Raw genomic sequence first — 18,979 nt, forward strand, 5'->3', positions numbered from 1 at the left:
CTCTTCTTCATTTTGCATTTACTCCTCAGGTTTTTCAGTTTCATCTTCTGACTTAACTGCCTTCCAAATATTCATTTTCCATTGAACAGAGCTATTACCCTACAGAGACTTAAGCAGCGGTGGTCAGCCTTGTGTGCACTCTGCACGCACAAGCTTAATTGATTGCACTGGAAATTCTGGTTACAGAGAACTTGTTGAATTTGATCCCTGGCATGCTATTCAGAGTTTTAACCTTTTTTCATGTTCTTCCCATACTTCTAATCTCTCTAGGCCCTTCTGAATTTCTAACACAGACCCATTGAAGCAAATACTTCATTATGCTGCTAGGGGAGTATCAGAATCTGTCCTTTGGAAAAAAGTCTTTAGTAAGAACACCACATCCAAACAATTTTTGCCATTTTGCCTAGCATTTTAGGTTGAAACTGAACCAAACCAAAACCCACAGCATTATTCTCTTTCCACGAAAGCTCAATAAATCTTTTAGCACAGTAAATATGCTTCAACTGTAACAGATAAAATCCACACAGCATAACATTAAGTACTTTTTCCATAAAGGGAAGATATTTTGCTGACCCTGGGAAAATCTATATTTTATCTCAATATTTGTGTGGCATAACACACGTTCCTCCAATGACATTCTTGGGTTTGTTTTTTGTTATGTTTTTTGGGGGGAAAATTTATTTTTTATCCCAATATGTTTGTGGTATAAGACATGCCTCTCCAATGACCTTCTTGGTGTTTTTTTTGTTATGCTTTTAGTTGTTCTTTATTAGCAGGTAGGGCAAACGGAGGTGGAGATTCTTACGTAGTTTGGTACATACGCAAATTTCAGCTCTGAGCTGAAATCCTTTTAAATGTCAGCTATATAATTCTGTAATTTATAACCATTTGATTACAATTTAAAGCATGTTTCAGAAGGATTAATTTTGTTGGAAAAGTAAAATATTCAAAACTTCAGTAAAGGAAGCAAAAATAAACTGACTACAACAGCTGCTGGGTTTTCCTTAAAGAACTAAAGAATATCCCATATATCTGTGCTATCTCTCCACACTGAAACAAGACTGAATTCTGCTTTATGACCTTCTCATGCCTTAATAAAATAGTTATGAGCTTTACAGATTCCCTACAGGAATAAATTAAGGAAAGAGGCTTCCTATATTTGTTATAATCAGTGAAAGGAAATGTTGAAGGTCATACAGCATCTATCTCCACAGGGATCACCACAGATTGTTAGTTAGGAATAGTACTATTTATAATAAAGTGCATTTTACTGAAAAGACCTTGAAACTAATTAATTTAACTAGATATTCAGCCCATGTGTAGTTGGCATCATTATTCCACAGAAGGGGAAACGAATGATGGTTTAGTATCAAGGAAAGATCCAGAGAGCTTGGATCTGAGTTACCTAGTCAAATCACTGGACACAATATGTCCCAGAAGAGCAGCAGCTCAAATAGCATTTGTTCACAAAACAGAAATTCAGCTTACCTTGCAATGAATTGAAAATGGAGAAAAGGTACAGGAAAGGAAGAGTTAAGGGACCCCAGGCAAAAAAGGCAAAGCCCCAAGTCATGCCGAGGAGGAAGGTCAGGCTGACCACGCTACGGAGGTTCCTCAGGATCTCTTCCTTCAGGCTCCGATTAGTTCTTTTCCCATTCCTCCCACAGATCTGCACCATCACCACAATAAACATGGCAATGTTCATCAGAAACATGATTCCAAAGTAGCCGGCACAAGTCACATAGAAGACGACTTCATTCTTGATCCAGCAGCTGCAAAAAAATACAAAAATACTATCATTTTTAGATAAAGCAAACTATCCTCCAACTATTTATATGACTACAAGGAAAACCAGTCTATGTCTGATTCGACTGATGCAGAGCTATACTTTCACATGAAACCTTTTTCTATTTTCTGCCTGTAAATAGGATGAAGCCCAGTGGCATCTTAAGTGTGACTATGGTGCATAGCAGTGTCATGTCAGAAATCTGAAGGTTGTACCACAGTTTAGTTAAAACTACTTAAAAAGGAAATCTGACTTCGGATACAAGCTGTGGGAACTGCAATCCCATCTCGGAAGGTTTAGACTCAGTATGAGTAGCTTCACCACTTTCATCTGTGCGAAGCATAGGACGCTTTAGTAACAGAATGGGTAAACTTGGATCTTCAGTGCCAAAATCTCAAGCTTCTGCCACTTGGGCTAAAGGAGAACTCATACAGCTCTGGAGAAGCAGCAGGACTGTTAGTCCTTTGAGGTAGCCATTTGACAGTCAGCCATGTGAGAGCTCTAGCTTATTCCTCTAGCAGCAGATGGCCAGAATGCTTAACATGATACTTTAATAAAAATACAGAATGACATTTTTATTTATCATGATGAAGATTTGCCAGGCAAGGAACAGAAAATGAAGTAACAAACAGCCACATAAAAAATTTGGCATTTCAAGATTACTGTCTGGACATCAAGAGAGAACAACATAGAAAGCTAATGAACTACATTGACAAAAGGCTGGTTTGTTTACAAAAGGGGCTATTTTTGTATTACTTCTTTCTTTGCTCTTACCTTGAAGATATATCTTTCATTTAACACAAACCAAAAAAAAAAGGTATTTTTATTTTATTTTTATGACAAAACTGACGAATTATTCTTTTACCAGAGGAGTTTTTGTACCTGGCATTGGGTAATGCAGATTTCCCTCCAATTTTTCTTAGAGCCTTCTTCACACTTCAGATTCAAATAATTCAGAAGATGATTTTGCCCACACTGCTTATTTAATGCATCTCTGACTTTTCCAAAGTAATCAGACCAATGGTATTTTTTATTTTTGCAGACTGTAAATGCTTAATTGTAAGAGATTAAAAGAAATACTCACAAGTCGTCTCCTCCTTGCCCATTAGCATCTTTGCCATATAACTCTTTTCCATAAATATGAATTGCATTTGTATTAGCACTTGCTAAAACAATTGCTATCACCAGAGCTGGCAAACCTGTAACACAAAAAACCTTGTCGTTTGCTTTCCAATCTCTTAAACCTTCAAAATCACCAGGCAAAGCTGAATTATTGATGTCTCCATCCTATGGCTTTAGTACAGAGTAACCTGAGGTAGTTCTATGTCAGAAAACTGCACAGAGAAGTAGAAGGAAACAATTTTCCAAACAGTACAAATGTAAGAAACTTTCCAAGTACTTAATGGGCATTAATGAATAAGCCTCATAAAGTAGAATAATCTTCCTCAATTACACAAAGTTAAATTTGCAATTGCATACAGGCTCTCATAATAAAGTGAGAAGATTAACAAACTATTAGAAAAATGAGATCTAATGGAGAGACGGTACTGGATTTTTTTTTTTGAGGGTTTTTTTTTTCAGAGATGCTACTGTTGCTTGATTAGGCTGGGGAACTGGGGAACTTGAACCTGTAATTTCTCCACTGCTTCTCTCAACTGTTAATGTCTTTTTTGTTATAGTATTATATATGCTTTCCTTAAATGTGTCCAAAAATTGAAGTAAACTATATGTTTTTAATAATAAGGTAAAGGGAACATTTGGGGAAAATAACAGACAGCTACGTGGAATAGAACTCTGTGCAGAGAGGTACACCTCATACAAAAGAAACGTTATGTTTCCTGACATGCCTTATTTACATGTCTTATCCTTGCTGTGACAAAACAGATTCAAAGGGGAAGAGGTTAATTTGCTTTTCCGACCACTCAGTCCTTGTCATCTGCTGAGGTTGCCAAAGAGGATGCTAGTTGCCAATGGAAAGACATCAATTATCAGCTGGACTGAGGTCAGTGCTCTAGCCATGAGGTTAATGGGTTTGTATTGTGTTGTATTATTTCAAACACAATATGTGCATTCAGGCAGAAGGCACAGATTCCTGATATAGAAAAAACTGAAGAATAAAAGCCTTACTGCCCAAGCCTTGCAGTTATTTTTCAGTATTACATTTTCCATTTCAAGTCCTGCAGTGTACACTGCTTAGGGCAGGCAGGATCTCTCTGTGGTTTAAACACTGTGCTGAAGCTCAGGAAATTTTGGTTGTTTCTGATTCTGCCATAGCCTTTGTACTTGTTGGCAAGAAACACTAAGCTGGATTGAAAGCTTTTTGAAAGTCAATGCAAAGATCCCCATAGGCTTTGTAATAATTGCAAGAGTTTCTGAATTCATCGTGTGCCACGGTTCTCCACATCTAATACGACACTAACATTTCCCCTCTCCTGTTCCGGCCTTTCTGGAAAGTAAGACCAGATTACCTGGTCTCTCCACTCTCCCTTGGGCTGTGAGCTGCTCCGGGTGGAGAGTGCCAGTGATGGTGTATTTGCACAGAATTACATGTGGGAACTCAGCGACAGAGAGGGCTGGCTGCACGCCAGCACTGCCACGGGGCAAGGGGAAGGAATCGCCACGCTGATTTTGATTCTGCTCTGCATTTGTGACAGAGAACTTTTATCTAGCATAATTTCAAAAGACATGCTATGTAAATACTGAACTCACCCCAGCCAATGATGCAAAACTTCAGTATGTATCGCCGTATATAGGTGTTGAAGACTTTCACTAAAGCAATGTACATATGAACGGCTTCTAGTCCCATCCATGTAAAGGTGGCCAGAAGAAAAAAGTGCAAAAGTGCAGCTACAGCTATGCAGAGGCCATCTATGTCAAATGATGCAATCCAACCATCAAGCAGGAAGATCAGGTTAAGAAAGAGCAGGGCTGTGCTCAAATTCATCAGGATTTTGGATGGATAATCTCTTCGCAACTTCCTAATGAGAGAAATACAGGTGCATATGATTCACTGGCTTCAATCACCCAAGCCACTTCCAGCAGCTGAGTTTACCAGTTTACAAAGTAAATAAAAGCACAGGGATCTGCTCTTAGCCATCAGCTTTTGTGGTGATAAGGCATAGTGGTGTGTACTTCTGTGTGATATTGCTGAAGGCTTCTGTGGAATGTGATGGGGGAAAGCCAGCATTTCTTTGGGCCCTTAATGAGCTAATTAACTGTCACAGTACTTTAGCAACTGATTTATTATTAAAAGCCTTCCAAATGAAATGTAATACAATGTGGTTTGTACTTCAATGAAAATTGAAGAACATGAAAAGAAAACTTTCAAAACAGAGCTGGCCAGAAGCTCATCTCTGATCATTTTATATGTTAATCTTTGCCTAATTTTTGGAATATGTTGTCCAGTGCTTGCTGTTGTTTTATGTTTTGGGGTTTTTTGGGGGGCAGGGGGAACATTGTTGGTTTTTTTTAATAGGATCTTAGGAAGACTGAAGTCAATTTTCTTTTTTAACTGATACACATGAACCGAGGGGCAAACCAACAACTTCTGCCATCTTGGAGCAGAACCGTATAGTATAGGTAATGCAATAGGAATGCAGTCTTTAGAGATATTTAGAACTTGAAAACCCCCTTTCCCCTGCCATCATATATGGGAACATTCTTTTTGATATTTTTCACAGAACTAATACTTACTCAAATGCAATATATGTGAGAAGAGTTGCAGCTGAAAATATAGCAGATATCCCACAACCTATGTAAGTGATAAAGGTGAGGACCTTGGTATTCTGTGAGTCTATTTGCGTAACGATTCTCTGAAGGTCCTACATGAGCGAGGAGAAAGAGGCATCATTTATAGCAAACACCATTCCCATGAGCACAACACTTTCTTGGTAATCAGTGAAGTAAAACTCAAAAGCACTTTGGCAATACCACTATAACCCTGACATTAGGGTTCATGTTTACTGAGTATCCTTAGTCTATAGTCATACCACATCTCACTTCCTTCCCATAGCTCTTGAAAACATTGTGCTTTAAGTACCATAACTGCTGGGATCAGCAGATAGAGCCGGATACTGATCCCTATAATTCAGTACCAGGATTTCAAAATGTTGGAAAAATCTCTCCTTTTCAAAATTTTTAGTTCTGTTGCTTGTAGACAACTCTCTTAAGAGGATGTAAGATTTAAGAAAATGTAATTTAAAAGTATCCATACTGACATGTGTACCATTCTGGGGAGTTTTTGACAGCACTTCTTGCTATTTAAATTTCGTAAGAGTCAATGTAGCTAATCATCTATGGGTGAAACCAAGGGCAAGGTATTGCTTTTTGGTTTTATGGTCTGTTTTGACATGCAAACTACAGTTATAAATAGAATTGGTCAGAAAAATAGTGACAAAGACAACATTTAAAAAAAACCTGGAAATGAAGCAGGAACATTCTGAGGATTTTTTTTCCAGTTTTCTGTCCAACTGTAATTGCCACATAGTACCGTCTGAGAATAAATGCCAGTGTTATTTCCTTTTTTAAGGACAAGAAAAAATGAGAATGTTTGGATCTATATCACTATGGAGTAAATGTGCGCAAATACTAACGTATAATGGTGTCCATTCTACAGTCAGTGTAACTGTTGTCCCTAGAAAAACTATCTAGCAAAAAGAAACCAACCAAATGCTACAAAACTTGCCATTCTTCATAGGAAAAGGAAGGAGCTGTATGCGGTTTTTTACATCCTGTCCCAGCCTTATATGACAGTTTATATATATAAGGAGAGTGTTATTTGAAAATAATTGAATAGCTAAATTAAAGTCAAAAAAGATGATTCAAATGGAAAAGCAATAAAAAGGGTCAAAACTGTGTAAAAATCTATTGGAACACAGCCCAAATTCAAAGAACTTCTGCCTTATTTCCTACTGCCACAAAAGCGTTTGGGGAAGAGAAAGGGACTCATTGAATATATCCTAAAGAAAGCCCTTTTTTTCTCCCTTCGAGGATGAAAAGTGAAACAAGACCACAATTTAGCTTGCAAAAAGACAAAAAGCTTGTGGCTTTTTCATATCTACATCTGAGCATGACGTGAAGAGAGCAGCTCTATTAAGAAGGCTCTGGAAGGCCAAAGCTGAAAAAGTGAGTGCATGCGGCTCCTTTGTGTGGTTTAGTCCTATGTGTCGTTGCAACAATTTAAATCAAAACCCAAGTACTTCCACGGCATTGCTGTGATCAGGAGCAAACATCTTCAGGTATGTTTTAGAGGCCAAAGAATGTTAAATTCAGATGGAAAGAAATGTTTCAGCCCATTACTGGGCGTAAAAAAATCACCAAAAGTTAGGAAAAGATAGCAGTATTCCATCTTCTTCATGTTGGTCTTTTTTACCCTCTCAAAAACACTTCACACCTGCAAATTGCTGGAGGCACCTGAATGCTAGAAGAATTGTACTACCGAGGCTGAAGAGCTCTACATGGCTCCCTCTTTCATCTCCCTGGTAGGCTATGCTCTACCTATCTCAGCCACCCAGACTGGAGACTTTGCTTGAGGCTCTGATAGAGTACAAGTTACACGGTTTATACCAGACCTCAATGGGCAGACTTTTTCCAAGAGAAGGCCTGTACTGCAAGGCATCCCCAAAGCTGATTAAAGCCATTTATAAGAAAACAGTAAATATGGCTTTACACATTTCACAAAAGAAGGTATTGCTTTATACTTTTTGACATCAGATAAATGTAACTCTTGCAAGATTTGCAACCTTAATTTGCAAGGGGCAATTTAGTCCCTTGAATCTTGGGACAAAAGGGAATTATTGTGCTCCTTGACTTCTCATTCTCATTAGCAGTTTTACAGACTGTAGGACATTTTTTCTTTCTCTGATTATAATCAGTGTCTCTGGTTTTGTTCTGAAAACAGCACCTCAACTTTTTCTCCTACATTTTTTTTTTTTTTCTGCAAACAACTTCCCACTTTCCTGATCTTGAAATTTCAAATCTACCTAGACTTGTTTCTCATTCACTTCCCTCTTGTTACACCCTCCTGTCTCAACTGCAGGTAATTTCTATCAGATTATACTGTTAAGGGAAGTGACAGAGACTCCCTGCACCGCAGGACTCATTGAGATCAATTTTTTTCTGTTTCACTTGTGGAAGTGTTAAGTATTGGGCCTTGGTTTTAAGTCCCTGACTTTCTTTTTTGCCCAGCCATATCCTGACTTTGAAGCTGGATGTTATAGTATGCTATTTGTATTTTGGTGTCCCTCAGAAGTCTCAATCCAAGGCCTTTTGTGGCACAGTATTTTCAAAATTTAGCATACTCTTATGGGCACATTTTACTTTTTATTCTATAATATTTAGCCACTTGTAAAGAATGTAATAATAATGTACTTTCATTACTAACTTTATTCACTGCCTCATTCCTGAATCCTTATCACTAGCTATTTTGTTATGAAAAGATAACTTTATGACAGTAAGGACGAGAATGATGTTTTATCAAAAATCACATGGAAAAGGAACAACCACATGACAAAAATAAGAGTTTTCTTGACCCAAGACAAAAACTGCATTGCAGTTCCTAGGAAAGTCTTAGTGCACAGTGAGTTTGCCTACCATTAGGACCCCAAAGTGCGTGAGGTGGTTGCACAAGCAAATGGTCTCATTTTCATTGGACTCTGCGTCCACATGGCAGCCTGCAGGGTTCCAGCCACCATTGCCACCTGTGGAAATGAAAGAGGAGAAACCATACTTTCCAAGAAACTCATGTCATCCCCTCTTTTAAGGGATTTCTCACGTCATCTTGTGCAAATGCAGAAATACTTTCTCAAATTCAATGAGCGAACATTAAAAACAATCAGGAAAGAAGCAAGTGTCAGATTTCCTAGTTTCTGCAGAGAATCACACCAAATGAGCATCCCAGTAATGGACTACTGAGCAGAAGCAATAGATGGAGATCTATAATAAAGGTAGGGAGCTTTTTGGTTAATGAGGGATAAATAAGACCTACTATGTGGATTACACATTAAGACACACCTTAGTTTTACCCAACAAAAAAATGGTTTTAGAACTCCCTTTTACCACACTGATGTGATGTCTACACCTGCCTCCCTCCTACTCGTATATCCCTAGGCACATGAAAGCATCTGGCATGGGAGCAGAGGGCCCCGCCTTTCCTCTCTGCAGCATGCAATGCAGAAAGTCAGAGTGGACTTCAGAAAAAACATGAAGTAAACTATTCCCTACCTACCCCACCTGAAAAGGCCATTCTGAAAAATAAGTTAACAGATTTTATTTAAAAAAAAAAAAATTAAAAAGTCAAATTTGTATTTCTGATTACTTTTCCTTTCATTTTTTCCTGCTAAAATCTGAACTAATTTTGTGAAATAGTTCATATTCTCTGAACTGTTAAAGACGCTTCTTCACAACTCCGGGCAAAATCCAGCAAATTATCTGACTGGCCCTATAATTTTACCTCAAATTCAAGACAGAATCTCTCAAAAGACTGTGAAGATGTTCCAAACCCACTTAAAACTCTCCCTGACTTGAGCAGCCATTGAGAATAGTTTCCTCCCTGTGTGTTTCTCCTTTGATGTGCTTCTTATGTTTAGCTTCCTAACTAGATCCTTTTTTTTTTTTGCTCTTTTTTATCCTTCTGCATTCTTCTCAGTTCTTCTGTCTGAATTGCTTCCTTTTAGCTACAACTTTGGATGGTAGATTTTATTTCTAGTAAGACTGTCTGTACTAAACCCCTCCACCTCAAATCCTACTGCTAAGGACAGTTACTACTTTGCTTTATCTCTGTTTCTGTGGTAAGGAGACGTAACATCGCAGTAGTGATCTCTAAAACAGAAGGATCTTGGAAGTCATCCCAGAGAACGGCTTTGTCTGCGCAAAGGGTGGAGAGCTTGAGTTTAACATCACACACAGGTTAGGCAGTAGCAATGAAAATGAGCTAAAATGATCCCTTGTTAACATGTGTCTCTATATGGGACCTCATTGTGCAACCTGTCATCTTTTTACAAGGTGCATGTTGAGGCTCGGTCTAAATGAAGTTTGTGTAGTGTATTTGCTAACCTTCCATGGAAGGAAAAACAGCTTAAGATTTGTAACAGGCACAATCTCACAATTAAATAACCCAACATTTTTTAAATAGCCAGTTAAAAGTATGGCTAAGAATCATACATGTGTCTGATTAGAATTACTATTTAATTTGCAAATGCAGACAGATCAGTGAAAAACTGCTGTCAGATACAGAAAAGTAGAGAAACTTTATTTACAAATTTAAAATGTTCATCAAATTTACATACAAAACTTCTGGTAAGAATATTTAACATCTGATGTTACAAGTGACCTTAATAACTAGAAATGATACAGTAGAAAGATTTCACCTCATTCTGCAAGCACTGATTAAGAAGCAAAAAGAGCCAAGACTGTGATTGATTTTAAAACTTAGACACCTTTATTCCCCTCATAAAAGAAATGACAGTATTTTTAAACTTACCATTTTTATTCATATCCCAGAAGACACAGGTAGGCTTAGGATCTTCCTAAAACCACATTAAAAGTAGACCTCTTCAGACCTCTTTATACCTCTTCAGACACAAATCTCATCAACATATACATTTACAACAGATGTTTTACTGCATATCTTTTGACTTAGTAAGCAGAAGAATAAGCATTATTTGGATTGCTGAATTTTTGTCTAGTGTCAATTTAGTCCATTGCCAGAAAGGCAGAACTGTCCAGATTATAAAATCTAGAGCACTGTTCCTCTGCACTGCTTCTTTTCCACATCCTCAGAATAATGAAGTTTTATTGTCTCACTAAAGTTATCCATGGGTCTTTACAGAGCCATTTTGTGTGACTTTAAAATAATCGTTATAATGAAATGTAAGGTAAAGTTAATTGAATTGTGAAAATTATGAACCATGGTCTCACTGCATAAACGATTTACTCAGGTATTTCATTTCAACATCTTCTTTCTTAACTTCCCTAGTGCTATTGTCTTTTTTGGAGTAGCTACTAACAACATGTCTGAGAACAGAGTCCAGCTCACACGTTTTTTAACTGAAAGAGTATGTGCCAGAAGGTTGCATTTGGCCTCTGTTTCCCAAAATGAATTGTAGTCATCATTTTAACAATGTGGTTCTGCCCATTCCTTCTTTGCTGAAAAACACATAACAGAATAACGGGGAACTACTAACAAAGCAATTCACGTTTGATCAAAGAATTTAAGTAATTCTAAAGTTCCAGTGAAATAAAAAGTGTCCCTGGTCACAAACATGGTCATGAACAGAGGTTTTGCCTACAGTTATTGGCACAGAAATTGCCTCTGAGTGTCAGAATCTTAATAATCTAGCATTAATAAATGCTAGATCATGAATGGAGTAGGAATGTGTGAGGATGGGAGAGGGTACTTGTTTTTATTTTTTGCTTACTCGCTTCTGTTCTAGAGTTTTCGTTTCCATTTGAGTTTATGTTCTTACTCAAAATCCATTCAAATCAATTAGGCTATATGCTCAGCCTTTACTATATATAATATGCATTTCTGTTCCTCTGAATAATCAGTCTTGTCTTACCTGAATTTTGGTATGCTTAATTGTAACCTTCACATAATCCTGAAGATCCTGAATGGTTATGTTTCCAATACTGCATGCCACCACAAAACTGGTCAAATTGGCAGGATTTTCTGCATCCTTCGAATATTCAGAAAAATACAATAAATGCTTACACAGCACATTACACAAAAGCCAGAGTACACAGTTTCATTTTTGCAGCATGCCAGAATAAATAAGTTGTCAGCATTTCTACACTTTTGATCACGCAACATAGCATTATCTTTATAAAATCAAATTATGGGTTTGCCTCATGGAAATTTCCCTATTTTCCTTCTGGGCATAAACATATATAGGCACAATTATAGAGAGAGGTTAGAAGGCATAAATTCCCCTTTTAATCATTATGTCTGATGCCAACAAAATTATACCTCAAACAATGTAGCAGCTAACAACCCATGATATGATTAGCTCATTTCCCTAAACAAGAATGTACTAGGTTTCTTATCTTATTGCCAATGCTATCCTTTTTAGTAGATGAAAATTTTTTTGGAGAATAACCTGTTTTCTGTGTCTAGTTGCTAAATCATCCTCCATCTTACAATGAATGACTAAGTAGTAGTAAACAAATTCAAAGCAATGTTACATGCTGTAGGAGATCATATGGTCTGCAAGGTCTTATTTGATGGGAATTTAAATAGAAGACTGATGTTATCACTGAGCAATGCCATTTCTAACCTGCAGTCAAAAAGTACCAGGTTGAGAATTTTCCAAACGAGACATTTTCCTTGGAAACTGATGATTTATTTAAATGTAAGTGCTTTGGAAATACTATTTTCTTTTGATGAGCTTCCATTGAAACCTGCATAGATACATGCCTGGTTGGCTTTATGGGAAGTTGGGAAGCTTGGTCACTGCCTGTGGCAGATCTTGGGTCAAATTCAGTCTATTGCCACTCACATGCCCTCCAAAAATCTGGGTTGCCAAACTCCTGAACCCCGCTGATTCCTTCAGTCTAGGGGTTTTGTTAGCCTGACAAGATGTCAGGTATCAGCTCAGCACTGGGCTCATGAGATCCCACCACTCATGAAAGACAAAATATCTTCAGTTAAGTGGACACTATCCTGAGAAGAGTATTTTATTTCTTAAGAACCACATCCAGGAGTTTTCAAACACAGTATTTCAGATTATACTGGAGCTTTGTGACATAGTTTCCTAAAAACTTAAAAATTTCAGAGGAATGAAAATGCGGTTTTATAGACAGTTCTTGATCATTCACACAAGAGAAAGCCTCTTGGCTATCACCTGAATTGCAACATCTGACAAAGTCTATGAATACAGATAGCTGCTTATTTAGCTATAAGGCTGTGCTCAGCTAAAGTTAGGGTAAGCTTTTAGCCAATAAAATATACAGAGGTACAAAGTAAAGCAACAGCAAGGCTAGTGTCAATGACAGAGATCTGGTCTAGTCTAGACAATCATTACAATTCATATATTTATCACATTTGCACATCATTTTCATGGCCTCAGAACTCATGAGGATGATTCTTCCAACCTAACTTTAGACATGTAAAAAGATGTCTAGAACTGAAGTAGCCATTCTAGGGCTTCTTAACACAGTCAATGAAAGGAAACTGGCACATCCAGGGCATAATCCATCTTAGCTACGCTATACACCTAAGTCGAATACAGGTTGCCTAAAAATAAGAGTCTCTAAGGTATCCTGCCCAGTCTCCAGCCGCTACTGCAGATGTCACATTTCTTACAGGTTCATCATTGCATCTGTTGGCCAGTAGTGCCTTTGTACCTTGGGGTGTCTCAGATTGCACTATGCCCCTCCTTCTGGGGAGCTGATGCCTGCTGCTGCACAAGGATGAGATGTATCACACCTCAACAGAGTCCATTCTTTTCCATTGACTGGCTTTGAAGGCAACTTATGGACAACAGTTCAGGCATAGGTATGTACATTGAAGACACCTGCCTTTGGTGAAATTAATCCCACCCTGAAGAGCTTACATCAATTTATCACATAGTCTTCTAAGTAATGTAACTATCAGATTTTAATGAACGACAAGATAAAGCTTACTATCATTCGCTCAGTTGCAATAAAAAAAAAAACCCTCCAGTGCTATAAACTATGATGTTTCACTGTTATGTCGAATGCTTATAAGAAATGCAACTAATAGCATTGGGATTTTTTTAATTGCAATTAAAATAAATACATTTATGAAATGCATTAATATTAATGCATATGATTATTGGGTTGAGACTGCATGTGGATCAATTTATTTTTAGGCTTTATTTTCAGCCTTTATGTTTTTTGAACTTACTTTATTTTTAAACTTACTAAAATGTGAATTTGACACATTTTTAATTGTTTTGAACATGCCATCCATAAATAGTTTGAAAAACACAAAAAATGGAAGGAATTTTAGCTGCAAATTTAGATGCAAATTTTCCTGGGTTTTGCTTTTCAATGACTTATTAAGTATCCCTTAGAAGCACATTCTAGCACCGTTAAAGGACACATTCTGACTTTATATGATTTTACACCATTATGACAAGCCTACATGTGTATTCTTCTGGATTCTTTATTAAATATATCCATCCTGTTTTTCTCAAAAGCGGGCTTAAAATTAATACTATTTTAAATAGTTAAAGATACTTCAGGGTGTATTTCAGAAGGTAACTGAGGGTCACGGGTATTTTCTTGCCTAGATTATCTGAAGAATCTGGATACACTGCCAATAAAAACGATAATATAGGGACAATACAATACTACAGAGTTCTGCGGATGCACAAAAGCCAAAGGTCACTTGAAATACTAATGGGAAAACAAACTCAAGCCTTCTGAGGCTTGGTCTACAGTTCACTATGAAACAATGTTTCCTTCTTAATTAACTTTTTTTTTTATTTTTTTTTCCAAAATAGGTATGGTTTCGGTTGTTTTTTCCAAGCTGCGAACTCTTCCTAATTTTTTTGGCATCTACCATGCAGGAACTATTTATAATTACTATATGATGGGACCCAAAGGAGAAAAAAATCAAATCTACCTGAGCCCATTTAGTTTTCAGGTGCAAGTATTGTTATCCTTATTCCATATAAAAATACAGTGTGCTTATGAGAACACATATATGAAAAGAAGAATAGTATGTATAGAAACAAATGTTCTCTGGCTGATGACCATCAGCCCAGAGTTTCAAACTGCATATACGTAGTCAGCTGGATATGAATGCCAACCAGCTCTTTTAAGGAAAAGAAAGAGTACTTGGCAGTGTTATAGGCCCCATTCCCTTCTGATAGAAAAGAACCTGGCTCCATTGAACATCAAGGACCTATATTAATGCATTTTAACAGAAGTTATGCACTTCAAGAGGCCTTGCTATTTTACTCTGATTATAAGCAGCTGGGATCCAGCTTTCCACAGATTACCCTGAGAAAAAGCTTATTTCACAGGTGACAGGAATTTGCAGTCACATCACTGACTTTATTTCAACTCGGGCACTCTGAACATAACACTGTCTCTAGTGCCTACATCTGCTACCCTCTTCTCATTCCTACAACTCATGAGATGCTGTGAAATGATTATATTACAGGAAACTTTAGCTGCTGCCTTTGGCTCACCCTAACTGAAATGACTTAAAACACATTGAAGTTTACCTGAAAAAGACCATTTTTATTGAAGAAAGTAAATTGAGCCCTGGATATAACTTCAAACTCATCTTGACTTAAGTTCTTCAGTAAACTTGGTGGCAGAACAACAGAAGCAAAAGCATTTGTCTGATCCTTGTCAAAATCTATCTGTTAAATAAAGAGAAGAAGATGTTAAAACAAAACCCAAATCTTCCACTGTACACAACCGTGTACCGTTACACAAAGATACCTAAACATGGGACTAGAACCAGTAAACACTAACATGACCTGTACCCTATGGAAGTGTTGATGCAATAAATAAATTTAAAAAAAAGGCTTAGGAGGTTTTCCCATGCTTCCAGCATGAGATCAGCCTTCAGCTACAAGAAGGTATTAGACAAAACAAGCAAACTCCTCCACTGCCATAATGCTGATTCAGAAATAATGAGATGGCAATAATGGCAATCATAATAATTTTCAGGAACTTTTAAGATACTTTTCCTCATACCAAACAATGTTGAGAACTGAAAAATATGCTCTGAATCCTTCTTTCTTGAGTTGTGTTATTTGGCTCAATCTCCACATCTGAATTAATTCTTTTATGAACTTTTCTAGTTTCTCTGTTACAGAAGGGAGATTTAAAAATAATGATTAGTGCCACCTCAATATTTCTTGTGTTATGTAGCACAAAAAAGACACTTTCTGCCATGATATAAGCTTAACCTATACTGGCAATGTGCAGACAGCTGAAAGCCCTCTATGGCACAGGGATGTAAGAAGTGAGCAGAAAATAAATGAGGATGCAAACTTGCATTTCATTAGCTACCAGGCAGCAATTCTGTGACTGCATGTTCTCCCACTGTGGCATACTCAAGGAGTGCCACCCTACCCATCGATGCAAGGGGAGCAAACCATCTCACAGTGGCTCTGTAGTAAAAGCATTCAAGAATTTTACTGTGAGATAAGGAAACTCACACTCCTGACTTCTCCAGAGGTAACTTGGCCATGTATTTATATCTCTTGTGATCAGTCGTATGATCCTAAAAGCACCATTAGCTCATAGAAAGTTGAAAGCCATAGGCTACTAATAATTTATTTAACTTCTAAATTTTCACTGATTTGCTGTGAATATTTGCTGGAAATTAGTAAGAAGTGGTTCATGGATATCTCTTGACAGGGCTAAAGGAAGTTGAATAAAAGGTTTTCAAAGGATAATTCTGTCACATTAAACAGAAAGCGTGTGTGTGATAAAGACGTCCCATTAGGTATTGTCTGCAAATAGAGTGGAAGAAGCTTCTATAAAGAAGTATGGACATAATACAGGAACAATTTAATAATATGAATCACCAAAAGCCATCTTAGCCAAAGGTTTGGCAAGAAACATAAAGACACAGGGGACTGTAATAGAATCTTTCCAAATTGCCATGGATACATTTACTTGATATCTACTTTAAGAAAAAAAAAAAAAGAAATAAAATCTGGAAACATTCTGACATACAGCTTGAAGAGTTTAATGCTCCCTGATGAGCCTGGGATAGATCATCACATCACTGGTGAAAAACCTGGGCTTTCACAAGGGAATCTCTCTCCAGCAGGGATAGCAAGTATCTTTCCTGATAGGCTTGGAAAATATAAACGGAGACCACAGCTGCTGCAGATTTTTCTGGTAGGAAGGATGCTAAGAATTCTCAATCAGCTGTTGGAAATGTAAAAGTCTGAGAACAAAGTCATGTTCCAATAGGAACATTATAAATAATTTGACGGAGTTTGGATTTTATGATTATTTAGACAGTGCTGTAATAAATGATTCCAGGGCAAGAAAATTCCTGGATGTCCTCAAGCCACAGATGGCAATTCTTATTATACATGCGAACATCCCAAACCTGACTTCAGAATTTTCCCTTTCCTCTTTCCATAAATACATGATGAAATCTGGAGGAGAAACGTTCCTTTGATAACAATCAAAGAACAATCAGCTATTGTGCTTCATTAATAAGAGAGCTAAACAAAAGTAGATTCACAATCACCAAAAATTTCTAATAAAACTGATTCAAAGAAATTTTAGCCAAAATCATCTATAAATATAAATATGTGCAAACTCAGTTACATTAAATCCATTTGTATCTCTTTAAACCAGCATTTGAGTTTTGATCCAAACTCTAATAACACATCATGCAGAAGGCCTTGCAGCCTGTTATATTACTACTTTCTATAGCACTGTCTTCATTACTGTTTTTTATTTTTACAGTACATAGCACTTTACAAAATGATGAGACATTTATTATGATTGTTGTCCCAGGAATTCATTTGGTTCCATAAGATGCTTACACTCTAGTGATTAGTCTTTAACCGTTTTCATATTGCCATGTTTTGTATGGATTCAGATTTGGTTCCTCTGGCCCAAACAATAGTAGTTTTTTTTTATTTTTCTGTCTAATCTTTTCTGTGTGTTTCTCCAAGTAAAGTTCACTATATCTCAATGGTTAGACTCCTAGAAAACTGATATTACATTACCTCTGTCATAGACTTCTTATAGAACTGTGAAAAACAAAAAAAAGCACTACATTCTTAAAAGCATTTAGGTGCCATAAGATGCAGACAGGCACATAGTGAAATTTAGAAAGTCTAAGCACCTCATTGCTATTGATTTCCACAGAACCTTCGGAATATCCCAGTAGGTACTCATGTGTATCTCAAATGCTATTTCATAGCTTTTAGATGTCTGAGCTTTTCTATTTATGAAAAAAGAAGAAACAATACTTTTGAGGTGATCATAAATATCTTAACTATACCAGATACTGTAGCACTTGGAGACCATTCTGCATTTTGAGTGATCTGTGTTTCTTTTATTTTTCATGTCTAGGCTGGCAAAGCTCCACATGAATGTCTTTAACCACCTTAGACATCCCAAATGGCACAAGCCTATCAACCTACTTGTGGATAACTGGATGATCAGCCTTAGGTCTTTGTTAGCAGTAGGTGTTGAAACCATACTGGAAGGTTGAAGACCTCTTGTATCTGCAGAAATCTACATGTAAATCCCTACATTTAGGTATCTTATTCTAAAGCTGAAATGCATCAATGGGGTTGTTAGCTAGTGTACAATGGATAATACAGAAGACTGTTAAAGATTATTTTCCCTTTTCATTAGCGGGAAAAAAAAAAACAAACCCAAACCTAAAAAGGATAAAGTCTGTTCTGGATTTGCAAGCAAATTACTTTTCATCAGTATGGAACATGTGAGTTTATCTGGGTTTCCTGTCATTCGAGGAAATGCTACATTAATCTGTTCGAGTGATTGCAGGAAAAAGGAAATAGAAAGTAGGGGGAGAATTGGGAGTTGTAAGTGGTTTTGTACAAACCACAGTAAACACACTGGGAACAACAGGCACATTTTATGTTCAAATCCAACCGCTTGTCCCGTACCTGGAAATCAGATGCATTATTCTGTGGACTGACACTGAAAGAACCACCTTTGAATGAAGTTGAGTTTACAGAAGACACTCCAAGTGCAAGGTTTCGTGTTGAAATACTCATGGATGGTCCAGTGAACTGGATCTTTAAAGCCAAGGCATCAATAGTTTTTAAAGCTCTAAAAAAAGAAATAAAATTATTCTAAAAACTGAATACAGAAAAAAAAATACTATGCTCTGTATGCTCTCCACATTTAAGTTGATCGTCTTATTATCGACTATGTTCCTATCACCCGTCTGTGACAAGAAGACTGTCAGGCTGTGAACTTATGCATCTCTGTTGAAAACAAAAGATTTTGATTGACAGAAACTATCTGACTACATATCACTAGTCCTGAAATAATTTTCCAGCAATACTTAGATCTATACTGTGTCATGTATCAGGAGACTTCCATCTAAATATTTTATCTTTGTTATGCACAGTAATTTTAAAACAGGAAGAAATATTTGTATATCTCATTTGGAAAATTCTTTTTGATGGAAATGAGAAAAGTTTGATTTTTGTACTCCAATTGCTTGTCTATATATGGAAGGATGAATCCTTCCAACCTTGC

At 37.0% G+C, this 18,979-nt stretch overlaps 1 protein-coding gene across 2 annotated transcripts in view; it reads right to left on the bottom strand.

Moving 5' to 3' along the window:
• The window catches only part of ADGRG6 (adhesion G protein-coupled receptor G6), a 106,027-nt gene that overhangs the window by 11,212 nt on the left and 75,836 nt on the right, over positions 1–18,979 (bottom strand). For both annotated transcript variants that reach the window (XM_009644313.2, XM_035899802.1), the window contains 9 exons: positions 18,379–18,544; positions 14,980–15,120; positions 11,344–11,460; positions 10,266–10,311; positions 8,378–8,484; positions 5,480–5,607; positions 4,496–4,764; positions 2,871–2,985; positions 1,489–1,772 (listed from right to left, as the gene is read on the bottom strand). In XM_009644313.2, the coding sequence (XP_009642608.1) occupies positions 1,489–1,772; positions 2,871–2,985; positions 4,496–4,764; positions 5,480–5,607; positions 8,378–8,484; positions 10,266–10,311; positions 11,344–11,460; positions 14,980–15,120; positions 18,379–18,544 (1,373 nt within the window). The remainder of the gene's footprint in view (positions 1–1,488; positions 1,773–2,870; positions 2,986–4,495; positions 4,765–5,479; positions 5,608–8,377; positions 8,485–10,265; positions 10,312–11,343; positions 11,461–14,979; positions 15,121–18,378; positions 18,545–18,979) is intronic.

Source organism: Egretta garzetta, unplaced genomic scaffold (genome assembly GCF_000687185.1).
Source record: "Egretta garzetta isolate BGI_Z169 unplaced genomic scaffold, ASM68718v1 scaffold397, whole genome shotgun sequence".
Taxonomy (NCBI): domain Eukaryota; kingdom Metazoa; phylum Chordata; class Aves; order Pelecaniformes; family Ardeidae; genus Egretta; species Egretta garzetta.